The sequence below is a fragment of the Leptodactylus fuscus genome, chromosome 8 (assembly GCF_031893055.1).
Source record: "Leptodactylus fuscus isolate aLepFus1 chromosome 8, aLepFus1.hap2, whole genome shotgun sequence".
Taxonomy (NCBI): domain Eukaryota; kingdom Metazoa; phylum Chordata; class Amphibia; order Anura; family Leptodactylidae; genus Leptodactylus; species Leptodactylus fuscus.
Window position 1 is genome coordinate 87,997,373 of NC_134272.1, and position 17,222 is coordinate 88,014,594.

Genomic DNA, 17,222 nt, shown 5'->3' on the forward strand with positions numbered 1-17,222 from the left:
CCCTGGATACAATGTATTACATACAGATCTCCAGGATATACAATGTTACATTTGTCAGTCATTATAGCAACAGGAAGGGTTGAGGTGAACGTTCTCGATCCCTCCTGAGTGACTGGAGTTGACGTGCGGCCTTAGAATATGGCACCAGGACGTTATACCCGCACCGCACTATGTATAATACCGCTATCATACAGGCAGGTCTAATGCAGGATATTGCACCTATGACACCTATATCATACTCTATCAAGGGGGGTATGGTGTAATATATAACACAGCACGTATATAATAGGGCTCAGACTTCTTCTATGTACAATTATATGGGTGGGGTGTCAATGGGTCTAATGAAGGCCCCCTTCCCAGGTCTGCAGGGCTAACCCGCACTTCTGCAATCGGTCAGTCTGATGCACAGTGATAGCTTATCACAGGAGGCCCCAAAAAACAAGGCCTTGAGGGCAAAGGGCAAAACCTGCAGGTCATAAGGGGTTAAGTCTGTGCAGATTTGCAGGCCGGTTCCTATTCACTGACAGTAAGCAGAGGTATACAGACAGAGCGCTATAAGAAGTGACAGGCTGCTCACTGGCCGCTCTCTATAGGGAACACTGGTCACATGACCCCACAGCCGCCTATATACTGGACATTATAGCCTCCCCCCCCCCCTCCGTCCGCTGCGGACTCCCCCAGACCCCGCCCCCTGCTCCAGACCAGCCAATCAGGGCTCAGGACGCGCGGCGTGGGGGCGGATGGCGCTCGCTGATTGGTCACCACGCGCTACAGTCTCGTCTGGTATTTTCTGGACGTTTCTCCTCAGCTGACGGTGACGTCACAGCCGAGCTGATATAACATCAACAAGACGGGGGACTCCGAGAGAGAGAGTCCGGAGAGTGACGGCAGGAGAAGCGGGGTGAGTGTGACGTCATAGGGAGACAAAGTGTTGTCACTGAGTGTGACGTAACAATGACAGTTGGTGGGGGGTAGTGGTGACGTCACGAAGGTGACAACTTTGTAGCACCCAGTCAGAGGGTAAACCAACAGCAGCGGGCACCAAGGGGTGTCAGAGGTGGGTGACATAGAGAGATACTGTACAGAGCCCAACAGGGGATTAGAATTGGGGAAACTGACCCAGAATGAGGGGAGGAAAGAAGAGGGTGGGCAGGAAGGGGTTAATGGGCACTGAGAGAGTTTGTAGAGTTGTCACGAGGGGTTAATAGATGCGGATATTATATAACACTGTGTATTCTTAGTGCGGGGGCCCCTCACCATATATAGGGGTCCTGGGGGTGGGGGAATAGTCACCAGTGATACATAGTATACAGTATACAGGCAGATGATACGTGCCCTGTAAGGGGTTAATATATACAGATATTACATAACACTTTGTATTCCTAGTGCGGGGCCCCTCACCATATATAGGGGTCCGGGGGGGGGGGGGGGGGGTGAATTGTCACCAGTGATACATAGTATACAGTATAATACAGGTGGATATATGGCCTGTAAGGGATTAATAGATATGGATATTATATAACACTTTGTATTCCTAGTGCGGGGCCCCTCACCATATATAGGGGTCCTGGGGGGGGGTGAATTGTCACCAGTGATACATAGTATACAGTATAATACAGGCAGATCATACGTGGCCTGTAAGGGGTTAATAAATATTGATATTATATAACACTTTGTGTTCTTAGTGCGGGGCCCCTCACCATATATAGGGGTCCTGGGGGGGGTGAATTGTCACCAGTGATACATAGTATACAGTATAATACAGGCAGATGATGTGGTTATAGATGAGTAGCAGAGAGTTGGCTCCTGCCAGTAGGAGTTAATGAGGGCTGACCATGTGTGTATGGAATATACCGGGGTCCTGATGTAGGGTTACAATACAGGACAAGGAGTATCTGCAGGTATCAGGGGTCCTGTCAGGGAGGGGTTAAGGGGTTGCGCTCCGGCCCCCTCACTATGTTAGGTGTGTCCCAGAGGGTCACCAGTTCTGGTCGATAATCTTCTGGTTTGCTGCGGATTAGCAGCCTGTCCTATAATCTGCAGGGGGAGATTAGCCCTCAGTATGGGCACAGTGCCACCTGAGAAGGTTCAGGCATGGTGTGGGCATTACACAGGGTACTATGGTCGTCTGGAGAGATCTCACAGGCTTCTTTATAAACTTTTAGGCATTGAGGCGCTGTGAGAAGAACATGCGTACTATGGCCTGACGCCGGAGGAAGATCAGAGGCTTCTACTTACATTCCACGTCTTATTGTCACAGCAGCTGCTGCAAAACATCCAAGAGGTCCGGCCTGGGAGGGTGAGTGTGTACAGGGGCCTGTGCGGGGTGCCATGAGGATTTCTAAGATATAATGTGATGTCACATTGTATACGGCGCACCTCAGCTGCTGCAGAACCTCTGGTCAAAGAGTATAGGTGCCCTCCATAGTCTGGAGGAATACATGTTTAGCTGATGTATAAATTGTAGCAGCAGCTCAGGTGTTTGTATTATGAGGTTCTGCAGCAGCTGAGGTGTGTATTATGAGGTTCTGCAGCAGCTGCGGTGTCTATTATGAGGTTATGCAGCAGCTGAGGTTTGTATTGTGATGTTCTGCAGCAGCTGGTGTGTGTGTTATGAGGTTCTGCAGCAGCTGAGGTGTGTATTATGAGGTTCTGCAACAGATGAGGTGTGTATTATGAGGTTCTGCAGCAGCGGAGGTGTGTATTATGAGGTTCTGCAACAGCTGAGGTGTGTATTATGAGGTTCTTCAGTAGCTGAGGTGTTTGTATTATGAGGTTCTGCAACAGCTGAGGTGTGTATTATGAGGTTCTGCAGCAGCTGAGGTGTGTATTATGAGGTTCTGCAGCAGCTGAGGTGTGTATTATGAGGTTCTGCAGCAGCTGAGGTGTGTATTATGAAGTTCTGCATTAGCTGAGGTGTGTATTATGAGGTTCTGCAGCAGCTGAGGTATGTATTATGAGGTTCTGCAGCAGCTGAGGTGTGTATTATGAGGTTCTGCAGCAGCTGAGATGTGTATTATGAGGTTCTGCAGCAGCTGAGATGTGTATTATGAGGTTCTGCAGCAGCTGAGATGTGTATTATGAGGTTCAGCAGCAGCTGAGATGTGTATTATGAGGTTCAGCAGCAGCTGAGATGTGTATTATGAGGTTCTGCAGCAGCTGAGATGTGTATTATGAGGTTCAGCAGCAGCTGAGGTGTGTATTATGAGGTTCTGCAGCAGCTGAGGTGTGTATTATGAGGTTCTGCAGCAGCTGAGGTGTGTATTATGAGGTTCTGCAGCAGCTGAGGTGTGTATTATGAGGTTCAGCAGCAGCTGAGATGTGTATTATGAGGTTCTGCAGCAGCTGAGGTGTGTATTATGAGGTTCTGCAGCAGCTGAGATGTGTATTATGAGGTTCAGCAGCAGCTGAGGTGTGTATTATGAGGTTCTGCAGCAGCTGAGATGTGTATTATGAGGTTCTGCAGCAGCTGAGATGTGTATTATGAGGTTCAGCAGCAGCTGAGATGTGTATTATGAGGTTCTGCAGCAGCTGAGGTGTGTATTATGAGGTTCTGCAGCAGCTGAGGTGTGTATTATGAGGTTCTGCAGCAGCTGAGGTGTGTATTATGAGGTTCTGCAGCAGCTGAGGTGTGTATTATGAGGTTCAGCAGCAGCTGAGATGTGTATTATGAGGTTCTGCAGCAGCTGAGATGTGTATTATGAGGTTCTGCAGCAGCTGAGATGTGTATTATGAGGTTCTGCAGCAGCTGAGGTGTGTATTATGAGGTTCTGCAGCAGCTGAGATGTGTATTATGAGGTTCTGCAGCAGCTGAGGTGTGTATTATGAGGTTCTGCAGCAGCTGAGGTGTGTATTATGAGGTTCTGCAGCAGCTGAGGTGTGTATTATGAGGTTCTGCAGCAGCTGAGATGTGTATTATGAGGTTCTGCAGCAGCTGAGGTGTGTATTATGATGTTCTGCAGCAGCTGAGGTGTGTATTATGAGGTTCTGCAGCAGCTGAGGTGTGTATTATGAGGTTCTGCAGCAGCTGAGGTGTGTATTATGAGGTTCTGCAGCAGCTGAGGTGTGTATTATGAGGTTCTGCAGCAGCTGAGGTGTGTATTATGAGGTTCTGCAGCAGCTGAGGTGTGTATTATGAGGTTCTGCAGCAGCTGAGGTGTGTATTATGAGGTTCTGCAGCAGCTGAGGTGTGTATTATGAGGTTCTGCAGCAGCTGAGGTGTGTATTATGAGGTTCTGCAGCAGCTGAGGTGTGTATTTTCACTTTCTGCTTTAGCTGGAGTGTGTTGTGACAGAAGAGATAAGCAGTGTGTATGTAGATGGCGCTGCTTATCTCTGTATAATCAGGTGCTGAGGACAGAATGTAGTTTACAGACATGTCTATGGGAAGTTCCCACGGCTGTGTCCCCCCCCCCCATGATATTCTGTATAACGCTGCGCTCTGATCCGGTGTCTCTGGGTATTAGGTGACCTCACACTCCATACTGGTCTATACGGCCTGACTCCATTCTGTTGTCTCGCGTTCAGGCCTGGTCTGTGCTGCAGCCACATACATGGGAGGAATCTCTTATTTTCCCCAAATACCGTATGACCATGTACTATGTAAAGAAAGTATTTTCTGGGTGTACGAGGTGAGGGGGAAGGGGGTGCACAGAGGGGTCAGAACTTTGCGGTCTGGTTTAGGATTCTGTTCTAGTTCACACGTGACTTTGATTATTTTTAGCGCTGCCTATAAATCGCATCCTAAAGTGAGATCTCCAGGAAGACGTCCCCATAGTCCATAGAGGGGTGCGGGCTCATTATACAGGGTAATGTCTTTGACCAGATATAAAGTGACAGGTTTGCACGAGGGTCAAGTAAAATCACTAGAGACGCTCCGTGACCTCAATTAAAGGGGTTGCCCCTGTCTGACCGCCATGCCCCCCTAACCCTGCAAGGAATGATAAGGAAGAATCAATGCAAACATACCCCCTCCAGGTCTGAGCCCCCATCTTAGATACAAGCCCCCCCAGGTTGCCCCATATAGGTTCCCATTCTATAGGTTTTATCTTCATGTCTGTCCCATCCAGGTCCTACTAGCAGCTGTCTCACTACTTGTGTTGTCTGGTTCCTCTGGAGGGGCAGACGGCCCATAAATAGAGTCACACGTCCTTGACATCTGACTCGGGCAGGAATAGTGAAATGGAACTACAAAGCTCCAGGATAGGAAGAGTTAACTGGCACCAGGTCTGTTGATCCAGAATGTATTTTAGGCCTACAAAGGGTTAAGTCGGGTTTGTCAGGTGGTTGTAGGTAAACTCTTGTGCTCATGACGTGATGGACAGCAGCGGGCACCTCCAGCGATCGGCTGCCATCTTTGAGACAACCTGGCAACAAGTGTGTAATTTCCCTGCAGCGCCACCACTGGAGAAATGAAGTATTACAATAGCGTTCATTGAAATCAATAGGTTAACTTAGACCTCCAATTAATAGACCTGATATATGGCTGTTCTGAGCTCTGGTAGAGATCCCCATAGATATGTCTGTACAATGATATTCAGGATATGTCATCATTTTATGATTAGTGGAGCCCGGGCCGATCCCAAAAAATAAAGGGGAAGCAGTAGTGATATAATGTTACCCTCCGTTCTAGGTCCAGGGACCTGCAGCCGACGCATTGGGGTCACACTGCCGTGCCATACAGTGAAGGGGACCAGGGCGGCGCCATTGTCAGAGACGATGGGGGTCCCATATCTGGCCTCATACCATTCAAAGCCCCTTTATAATACGGCAGTCGCCCTGTTCTTAGACTCTGCCGGCGCTCTCATATACGGCCTATGAAGGCTCCTCCTGGGTTATCAGCACGACACAGACGGAGGAAGCCGAGGGAAAAGAAAACAAGCGGCGTCACATCTAGAAAACGCTGAGACAAAGCGTCTGACTTCTGCCGAACGACTTTTATGGAAGGGAGAACTGTGGCCCTATTCTTCTCATTGTCGTCCCTGCTGGTAAAAATAGAGCCTGACGTTGCGTTCCTGCGGTCAGGTTTGCATGTTCAGGTATCACCTGCGGCCTCCGGTTTCACTCATTAATGGCAGACGAAGGGTACAGGCATCATTGTACGCCCTCATGTCACTCTCACTAGTCAGACTCTGCGTCCTCGTCCCCCCCCAATTGCCATCTTGTACCATTGTGCTGCCGTACCCCGCCAGTCACTGTGTCCTCTCTACACAATTACACCTTTCTCATGTATAGGACCGGTCAGTGGTGGGGATGAGAGGGGCAAAATTATGTGGGGGAGGGGGGGTTGAGGTTGTCAGTCACCTCGTTGGACACCCCTTTCCCTGAAATGGCTGATAACATGGAGCAATAGCAATCTTAATTCTCTGTTATCATCCATTTTAGGCAAAGGGAACTTCCAGCATACTTTATATACGTTATGACCATTTTCTCTTTAAATTTGATCTGACACCAGCACATTCCGTTTTTGCGGTTTGTAGAAGGTGTCAGATGGTAAATATAGGCCGTGCCTCTAGGTTAGTATGTGCGGAGAGTATTGCCCGTGACTAATACCAAAGGACACTTAAGAGGATGGAATTGCGTTTCTGTGCTTTCTGTTTCCTGAAATAATATGGCTGCTGGGTGGGACGAGGCGTAAGAAGGTCGTAGCTGTAGGGGAATTCTCAGCCCGGTCATCGACTATTTCTGTATCTGCATCACCACCGGACATGTCTATATACAAAGTGACACAGAAGAAATTCTAACCATATACCTTCTCTTACAGACAGATTCCTGCCAATCATGGGAGATTATTATGAGATCCTCGGAGTTCCCCGAAATGCCACCCAGGATGATATTAAACGAGCGTAAGTTCATAGCAGTGACACGAGTAGTAGCGATGTAATATATCATATCACAGGGAACAGCCTGCCCCATAGACAGACTCTGATCCTGCACGGAGACGCATGCAAATTACATCGACTTACTAAATGTTTTATACTGTACTGTGGGAAGGGAAGTGACACCATAATCCAAGTACATTCCTGACCCAGGCAAGAGCGTGTTACATGACAAGTCTAATCAGATAAAGTGCTGGCAAGCTGCATATAATAATACTGCTCCTATGTACAAGAATATAACTACTATAATACTACTCCTATGTACAAGAATATAACTACTATAATAATATCTCCTATGTACAAGAATATAACTGCTATAATACTGCTCCTATGTACAAGAATATAACTACTATAATACTGCTCCTATGTACAAGAATATAACTACTATAATACTGCTCCTATGTACAAGAATATAACTACTATAATACTGCTCCTATGTACAAGAATATAACTACTATAATACTGCTCCTATGTACAAGAATATAACTACTATAATACTACTCCTATGTACAAGAATATAACTACTATAATACTACTCCTATGTACAAGAATATAACTACTATAATACTGCTCCTATGTACAAGAATATTACTACTATAATACTACTCCTATGTACAAGAATATAACTACTATAATACTGCTCCTATGTACAAGAATATTACTACTATAATACTACTCCTATGTACAAGAATATAACTACTATAATACTACTCCTATGTACAAGAATATAACTACTATAATACTACCTCCTATGTACAAGAATATAACTACTATAATACTACTCCTATATACAAGAATATAACTACTATAATACTACTCCTATGTACAAGAATATAACTACTATAATACTACTCCTATGTACAAGAATATAACTACTATAATACTACTCCTATGTACTAGAATATAACTACTATAATACTGCTCCTATGTACAAGAATATAACTACTATAATACTACTCCTATGTACAAGAATATAACTACTATAATACTGCTCCTATGTACAAGAATATAACTACTATAATACTACACCTATATACAAGAATATAACTACTATAATACTACTCCTATGTACAAGAATATAACTACTATAATACTACTCCTATGTACAAGAATATAACTACTATAATACTGCTCCTATGTACAAGAATATAACTACTATAATACTGCTCCTATGTACAAGAATATAACTACTATAATACTGCTCCTATGTACAAGAATATAACTACTATAATACTACTCCTATGTACAAGAATATAACTACTATAATACTGCTCTTATAGATAATATATTGGATTTGATATGAGGTTTCTTCTGTAATTACTTTGTGAATTATTTCATGTCTTGGGTATTTTCTCTCCTTTCTCAGGTATCGTAAGTTGGCCCTGAAGTGGCATCCAGACAAGAACCCAGATAACAAGGAGCTCGCAGAGAAGAAGTTTAAGGACATAGCAGAAGCTTATGAGGTGTTATCAGATGGTACGGACACACAGTGTGACTATTATTACTATGTGACACCCTCAGATTCTGCCTTCCGGAATCACACGTGAACCTCATATATGAAATTTGTATATGGGGACATCTGACTGTATTTGCTGTATCAACCAATCAGAGCTCTGCTTTCACTCCTTAAAGGGGTATTCCAGCACAAAACCATTGATCTCCTTCGCTGAGTTGTAGACTTTGTGTGGTATCAGGTCACATACTCAATTTCTCATCACATTCCTAGGTCATGGCTCTGGGATACCCCTTTAAGATGCTCTGGAGTAACTGATTAATTTTGTTGATTTTAGTAAAATGTCACAATTTCCTTTTCTCAGTGAACAAACGGGAAACCTATGATCGATACGGTAGAGCCGGATTCTCAGGACCCGGTGAGTTTTCTTGTTATCTGTTCTTGAATTGCGAAACAGCCCCTAACCCATAATACCCCAGAGCATCCCATAGTACCCCAGAACACCCCATAATACCCCTTAATATCCCATAGTACCTCATAACATCCCATAATACACCATAATATCCCATATTAACCCATGACATACTATAATATCCCATAATTCTCCATGACATACTACAATACCCCATAACTTCCAATAGTATCACATAATTCCCCATAATACTCCATAACATCCCATAATACCCTGTAATATCCCATAATACCCCATAATACTCTATAGCATCCCATAATATCCCATAGTACCCCATAACATCCCATAATATCCCCTATTAACTCATGACATACTATAATATCCCATAATAGCCCATCATATCCCATAGTATCTCATAATTTCCCGCTTCTTTCTTTTGGCTATTTTTTTTTTTCTATGTTCGTTAACCCTTTCCTTTTTCACAGAACCTTCAAGATCCAGCTCTAGATACCAAGGCTTCTCCTATACGTTCCGGAGCCCGGAGGAAGTATTCCGAGAATTTTTTGGCGGCAGAGACCCTTTCTCAGATTTCTTTGGTAAGTGAATTTGTGATCTTGATATTCGGCTCTCCCCCTTCTTGTCCGCCGTGTTCTGCATTGTTCTTCTGTATTATTGTGAGAAACCAGAGGAGTCTAGAAATACAAGACGCTGATGCAGAAGATAAAGGAAGCGGAGCCTGAGATCAGACATGTGTATTATTCATCGCCTTCTAACCCCCTCACTTATCACACGAGTCCCTTAAAGGGACAGACACCGTCATCAGAGTGTTCCATAATTATTCAGTTAGAGGGCTTAATTTCTAGAAAGAGCTAGTGATGTTACATGGCATGGTCTCTGTAAAGAGTTAGTGATGTCACAGTGACAGGGCAGGATTTCTCATGGATCTGCAGGTTCAGAGCTCAGCTGGTGTTCATTGGTTATGGAGCTGCAGGTTCAGAGCTCAGTGGGAGTTCCCTGCTTATGGATATGCAGGTTCAGGGCTCAGTGGGAGTTCCCTGCTTATGGATATGCAGGTTCAGGGCTCAGTGGGTGTTCCCTGCTTATGGATATGCAGGTTCAGGGCTCAGTGGGAGTTCCCTGCTTATGGATATGCAGGTTCAGGGCTCAGTGGGTGTTCCCTGCTTATGGATATGCAGGTTCAGGGCTCAGTGGGTGTTCCCTGGTTATGGAGCTGCAGGTTCAGAGCTCAGTGGGAGTTCCCTGGTTATGGAGTTGCAGGTTCAGAGCTCAGTGGGTGTTCCCTGCTTATGGATCTGCAGGTTCAGAGTTCAGTGGGTGTTCCCTGGTTATGGGGCTGCAGGTTCAGAGCTCAGTGGGTGTTCCCTGGTTATGGGGCTGCAGGTTCAGAGCTCAGTGGGTGTTCCCTGCTTATGGAGCTGCAGGTTCAGGGCTCAGTGGGTGTTCCCTGGTTATGGAGCTGCAGGTTCAGAGCTCAGTGGGTGTTCCCTGGTTATGGGGCTGCAGGTTCAGAGCTTAGTTACTGTTTCCTGCTTATGGGGCTGCAGGTTCAGAGCTCAGTGGGTGTTCCCTGGTTATGGACCTGCAGGTGCAGGGCTCAGTGGGTGTTCCCTGGTTATGGAGCTGCAGGTTCAGAGCTCAGTGGGAGTTCCCTGCTTATGGATATGCAGGTTCAGGGCTCAGTGGGTGTTCCCTGGTTATGGAGCTGCAGGTTCAGAGCTCAGTGGGTGTTCCCTGCTTATGGAGCTGCAGGTTCAGGGCTCAGTGGGTGTTCCCTGGTTATGGGGCTGCAGGTTCAGAGCTCAGTGGGTGTTCCCTGGTTATGGGGCTGCAGGTTCAGAGCTCAGTGTGTGTTCCCTGGTTATAGAGCTGCAGGTTCAGAGCTCAGTGTGTGTTCCCTGGTTATGGGGCTGCAGGTTCAGAGCTCAGTGTGTGTTCCCTGGTTATAGAGCTGCAGGTTCAGAGCTCAGTGGGTGTTCCCTGGTTATGGAGCTGCAGGTTCAGAGCTCAGTGGGTGTTCCCTGCTTATGGGGCTGCAGGTTCAGGGCTCAGTGGGTGTTCCCTGGTTATGGGGCTGCAGGTTCAGAGCTCAGTGGGTGTTCCCTGGTTATAGAGCTGCAGGTTCAGAGCTCAGTGTGTGTTCCCTGGTTATGGGGCTGCAGGTTCAGAGCTCAGTGGGTGTTCCCTGGTTATGGGGCTGCAGGTTCAGAGCTCAGTGGGTGTTCCCTGGTTATGGGGCTGCAGGTTCAGAGCTCAGTGGGTGTTCCCTGGTTATGGGGCTGCAGGTTCAGAGCTCAGTGGGTGTTCCCTGGTTATGGGGCTGCAGGTTCAGAGCTCAGTGGGTGTTCCCTGCTTATGGAGCTGCAGGTCCTCTCCTCACTTTATTCTCTTAGTGCTGTGTAATTTCCTCTCTGAAAATGGCTTGGCGCAAAAATAACTGTATAGAGACAGTTTCATTGCTCTTACCCCTACTTGGGTGACAGCGCAGGGGGCAGTGGGTGTTTTCTTAGCTCTAGAGTGTTACTTAATTTTCATATGACCAGATATAAACTTACAAGGCCACTGCTGTTAAGTTTATAATGAGAAGTGTAGCAAGACTCACAGCGCCATCTTGTGTTGATTGTGATTCATTACAATATATTATCATTCATGTTTTAAGGTGATGACTTCCTGTTCCCTGGAATGCGCAGTGATGAAATGCGTCACACCCGCTCCGCGCCATTCTTGACGGACCTTTATCCTGGTAGTGGAGGTAATAATACTGCACTGGTAATGTGATGTGTCCTAAGGATGAAAAGACTAACCCTGCGTACAAGGCGCATAAATCCTTACATACCATGCAAATCCAGCAGCAGAACAAGGATACATTGTAACAAACCCCCCGCTGTGTGAGCAGTGCTAGGTCAGGACTTGGAGACACTTTCTGTTTAGAGCCGGCAGGGGTCTCTCTTTAATAATAATGACTTGATGCGACTTTTCCTTTCCAGTTTTCTCCTCCTTTTCATCTTTCGGAAGTGATGGGTTTGGGGTCACCGGGAACGTTTGCTCCGTCTCCACCACAACCAAGTTTGTTAATGGGAAGAAGATAACAACCAAACGGTGAGATCACCCCTGTCTGTGGTTCTACCTATAGACACTCCATGAAGCTCTTGGGCCCCAGTGCAGGGGTGGTGAGGGGTTGGTGTACCCCCCTATAGTTACCCCCCAATTCTAGAGCCTTATCAGTAAGGGTAGGTTCACATTAATAACAGTAGTGTGAACATAACCTAAGAGAACTGAATGTAGGTGCGGATATGAAAGGTAAGACTTATAGGGGCAGTATATTCATTCACTGTATCATAATCTCATTCACAGGACAGTAGAGAACGGTGTGGAGCGGGTAGAGGAGGACGGGCAGCTAAAGTCAATACGGGTGAACGGTAAGAACTGACAAGAAGCAGCACTAACCTTAAGAAGATGAGCGATACTATAATAAAGGAGCAATAGAGCGTGCACAGCAGATTACTGCGGATTGTGTCTCTCAAAGTGTATTCATACTCGCTCACTATCAAAAGTCCCACATATATAATACAAGAAAACACAGTGTATATATTCTCATAGCTTGTTGTATCTATGTTTATCACTAGGTGGCGCTGAAGTTCTGCACAATTACAGGTTATAGTTAGAAGTGATAATAACCTGCTGGTAATAGGAATATTGCTGGATTATCAGATAGTGAGGATTACGGGACGGTCATGAACAAGTATATAGCTGGGAAAAAATACCAAGTGTACAGAATATATATATATATATATATATATATATATATATATATATATATATATATATATATATATATATATATTATACAAAGCATGCACAGAAGGCGGAGTGACAAAATTACAATGAGTAGGTTAACTTCTCCTCCAGAGAGGAAACTACACAGTTACATAATGATCCAGTCCAATGCCGCCACTAGGTTGAGCTGCTTAGCTACAGGGTTACACAGGTAGTAAGGTGGTCAATGGGAGTTGGATGAGCTCCCCCTAGTGGTGGTTGCTGGAGGACAGTATTTGAAGGGTTACAGTAATAAGGAATTTCAGCCACTGTAAATGATCAAAGAATATTGGGCGCACAAAGGAGGAAATTTAGACCTCAGCTTGAGAATACAACAACCAGGAGGAATATCAGATGATACGCTCTAGTCCACCCTGCAGGGATATTGTCTTAAAGGGGTTTTCCTGGATTTATTAGTTAATAGGTCCTTAACAAAGGTCAACAATTAAAGACCCGCCATTATTGAAGAGATATTGTTGAAGTGAGCGCTTCTGTCTCTTCCCCACTTACCTAGGACAGCGCCATTCATTGTACAGTGGATGTTCTTGGTATTGCAGCTCAGCCCCACTGTCCTCTGATCAGGCCGTGTGATCATTAAATGTGACATCACATGGCCCTGAACTGGAAGCGGTGCTTAGGGAGTGCAGCAGCTACTTCACACAGCTGATCCATGGGGGTCCCGGATGTGAGACCCTCTGCATATTTAAAGGGATTCTACCACTAAAACGCTGTTTTGTGTGCTTTAGACATCAGAATAGCCTTTAGAAAGGTTATTTGTCTCTTACCTTTAGACATGGTCTCCGCCGCACCGTTCCTTAGAAATTTTTAGAAGGTTCCTTAGAAGGTTTTTACCGGTATGCTAATGAGCTCTCCGCAGCAATGAGGGCAGGCCCCAGCGCTAAAGGCTATTCCGACGTCTAAAGCACAAAAAACAGCGTTTTAGTGGAGGAATCCCTTTATTTGATGACCTGGAAAACCCTTTAACCCATGACCGACCTGAGTAATCAGTGGTATTACCATTAACCCCTTTACCACTCAAGTCCAGAGCAGGAAGTCTTGTCTGCTAGAAGATAGCTATAGAGGAAAGATTAGAGAGCGCCACAAGGGAGACCTGAGAACATGTCGCCTGGCAGTGAGAGGTAATGCTAGTCATTGGAGGCTTCAGCTTTTATATATATTTTTTTATCAAATTGTTAAATTTTTGCTAAACAAGGCAGCCACTAGGGGGAGCTAACTGCAGAGATTTACACCACTCCTATTCATCTGCTACTTCTTGCTCCCCCTAGTGGCCTCCTCTACAATGATCCGTCTCTGACTTTTGCAGGGGTAGAAGATGAACTGGCTCTGGCACTGGAGATGAGCAAAAGGGAGCAGAAAAGTGTGCCAACCCCCCAGACTCGGGAACCCCCACAGAACATCCAGAGAGCGTCCCCCCCAACCTACCTGGTGCTAGACAGCGATGACGAAGACGAGGACCTGCAGCTGGCAATGGCTTATAGCCTCTCAGAGATGGAAGCCGCAGGGCAACACAGAGCAGGTGTGCGGAGTAAAGTGAGGACGGGGAGAGGAAAGGTGCAGGAGCTGCAGAGGGAGGCAGATCAGCTCAGACACCAGCAGGGGGCAGATCAGCTGAGGCAACATCAGGGGGCAGATCAGCTCAGACACCAGCAGGGGGCAGATCAGCTGAATCAATACCAAAGACATCAGGCAGAAGTTCCGAGATCTCACAGAGAGGCGAGAGAGCAGACAGGACACACAGAGGAAGATGAAGGCTGTAGAGAGGGGCAGGGTAACCCAAAAGACCAGGACAAAGGTGATAAAAAGAAGAGCAGGTGTTACATTTGTTAGTGTTTCTTGTGTCCAGGCATTTCTTATTTAGCTCATTACCCTGAGTAGACGATCTGACTGCAGAGCATTGCAGCGCTTCTACTTCCAGCAGCTAGAGGGTTAAGCCAACAGAGCATTGCATGTAGACTTAGGAGATGACTCTGTGCCTTATATGCTTAGTCCTTTCGGCCACCTCTCCCTTGCTCTGTGCTGCCTCCTATAGCTGGTCTCTGGCGATGCTTCCACTCTGGTCGGCCGCTCTGTCACTATAGAGATCAGGGATGGGTTTCCTGCCAAATGTAGAGATACAACGTGTATATATATATATATATATCTTATAATGTAGCCAAACTGTGAATGATGCCTCCTCCCGGCGCCCTTGTGGCATTGCCTTAATTTTGTGCCAATGATCATGTTGTGGGCAAGCTCATCCCTGCAGGCTCTTAAAGGGAAAGTTCACAATGCCGCCTTTATTTCTTTTCATTCTCACCCCAGCTGATAATAAGACGACTTGCAGTCTAGCATGTGAGGACAATGACGGGGTCCACCCCGTATGATGGGGGGGGGGGGGGGTGTTCTTGTATGATGGGGGGTTCTGCCCTGTATGACGGGGGTCTGTCCTGTCTATTCCGCTGCCTCTGTTGTCCATGCAGGGAGCTCATTCCATACAGCTAAAAGGGGCAATGCAGGGAAGACAAATACCAGTCACCCCAGCTTTGCACCCCATAGAAATCCACAATCCTAATAATTTAGGGGTTTTCCAGGACTTGTTACTTGATGGCCGGTCCTTAGGATGCGTCATCTATTGAAGATCAGTGGAGGTCTGACCCCTGGGACCCCCCTAGATCAGCTGTATGGAGCGGCTGCAGTGTCCCCTGTGATGCTTCCACTTCATAGGCCGTATGATGTCATTTATCTGTCATGGCCTGTTTGCAGCTCAGTGTCATCTAAGTGAATGGGGCTGAGCTGCAATACCAAGCACAACCACTATACAATGTACGGCGCTGTGCTTGGTAAGTAGGGAATTGGCCGCAACGCTCACATGAAAACCGTCACCGGGTGTCTGGCCCCTGCCAATCTTTGATAGGATAGGTCGTGGATTATTAAGCCCTTTTATATATCCTTATTGCCGGCATCTCGTCTTGTTATCGGCTGGGACGTCTCTGAGTCTTCCGCAGAATCTCCCCCCGACTGCTGATTTTTGCCCCCCATGTGTTGCCTACTGAATGTTTTGCTTTTCTCACTAGGTGTGTTCTGAGATCGGATTCAGTTGTGTTACCGTGGCTGGCTGGGGGGGTGCGAGGGGAGCACTGACCAGCTTTCCCCCCCGACACACTGCACCTTTCCTCTGCGCAGGTTTGGCACACGGGCTCTACCATGCTGACAGATTCAGGGGGCCCCCTCCCCCCCTCCTTCCCCTATTCTGCAATAGACTGGAATGAGACTTTCTTAAAACATTTTATTTTTTCTGGAGTGAGGTAGAACTTGTGGATTTCTAAGGGGCTGGACCCAAAGGGACATGAGATATTGAGGAGTGCGTGGACAAGAAGCGTGACTGCGTGTGTAATGCGTATTTATATACCTGACCAAACGGGACGGCGTATCCTGTAATATTTGCTTTGAGATATATTTAACATGATAATGGATTGGATTCTTAAGGGTTAACTACCAGGGGATGAGGGCGAGACAAAAATGTGTGTATAAGGAATATAGCTCTACATTAAATCTGATGCCTTTACTATACGCCTGCGTGCTTCTTATGGCGGGGACCCTATGGAGTAATACTGCCCCCTACTGGTGGGGGTAGCAGTTGTAAGTGGGAATAAATGGGGATACGACACCTGGGACATGCGCAGATCAGCGGCGTCTTCACTACTTATCAATCACAGCACCGCACCTTGAATAGTGGCTGCGCTTGGTACTGCAGCTCAGCCCCATTCACTTGAAGGCCTGATGAATGCAATGTCATGTGACCTATGAAGTGGAATCTGCAGGGGTTCTGGGTGTCGGACCCTCATAGATCTTCATATCGTCACCTATCGTAAAGAACAGGTCATCAGTGATAAGCCCATTTAATCCCCTCTCCTATAGGGGGCCCTGTTTTCCTGAGTTATATAATTCTGTCCACTTGTAGCCACCACTAGGGGGAGCTCACTGTGTATGGATTTATACAGCTAGTATTGCCCTTTATGAATCTGTCTGCAGTGAGCGCCCCCTAGTGGTGGCTGCAGGTGGACACTATGACAGTGCTGCGGTAGTCAGATGGCATTGTGATGTTGGCGCTCTGTACCTGGCAGGTTCTCTTCGGCCCGTCCACCCTTCAGACCCCGCACCCTATCCCCGGGTATAACAGAAGTCATGTGACACTTTTTGCATTTGCACAAACAATACACAATTACTTTATTCACATCAATATACAAAATTAAAGTCTATAATATTTCTCTAGAAATGATTTTCTTTCTTTTTTTAAATATTTTTTTTTTGGCAATGACTTAAGATGCGATATGATATAGAAAACAAAAGATGGAGGTGTAAGGCTGGGCAGTGAACGGGCTACCTCGTCTCAAGCGTGCCACCCCCATGCCAATCCCCAGAGGAGAATGCAGCATATTCAGATACAGATAGATAGGACAGGACGCAATAGGACGGAATCGGGAGGATCGGGCGGCACGTCCCTGCTCTGGGCCCCGCCACCTACTTGGATCCCTGTCTGACATCCCATTGTAGTTCAGTGCAGGATCTCTGCTGGCTGTCAGTGAATGAACCATTATAATAGACTACACAGGAGAGAAGATCGAGACTGGATACAATTGTAACAA

General features: G+C 46.4%; 1 protein-coding gene across 4 annotated transcripts; it reads left to right on the plus strand.

Annotated features, from left to right (window-relative positions):
- Positions 1 to 815: 815 nt before the first annotated feature.
- DNAJB2 (DnaJ heat shock protein family (Hsp40) member B2) lies at positions 816 to 16,835 on the plus strand. Of its 4 annotated transcripts, XM_075284632.1 has the most exons (11): positions 816 to 901; positions 2,166 to 2,299; positions 6,763 to 6,844; positions 8,244 to 8,353; positions 8,695 to 8,748; positions 9,228 to 9,338; positions 11,420 to 11,512; positions 11,748 to 11,859; positions 12,115 to 12,179; positions 13,901 to 14,113; positions 15,651 to 16,828. In XM_075284632.1, the coding sequence occupies exons 3-11, from the start codon at positions 6,780 to 6,782 to the stop codon at positions 15,659 to 15,661; spliced, it is 834 nt and encodes a 277-aa protein (XP_075140733.1). In that variant the 5' UTR covers positions 816 to 901; positions 2,166 to 2,299; positions 6,763 to 6,779; the 3' UTR covers positions 15,662 to 16,828. The 4 variants fall into 4 exon arrangements, with proteins under 4 accessions (XP_075140733.1, XP_075140730.1, XP_075140731.1 ...); XM_075284629.1 differs by having other exon boundaries at positions 13,901 to 16,835; XM_075284630.1 differs by having other exon boundaries at positions 6,767 to 6,844; positions 13,901 to 16,835.
- The last annotated feature ends 387 nt before the right edge of the window (positions 16,836 to 17,222 follow it).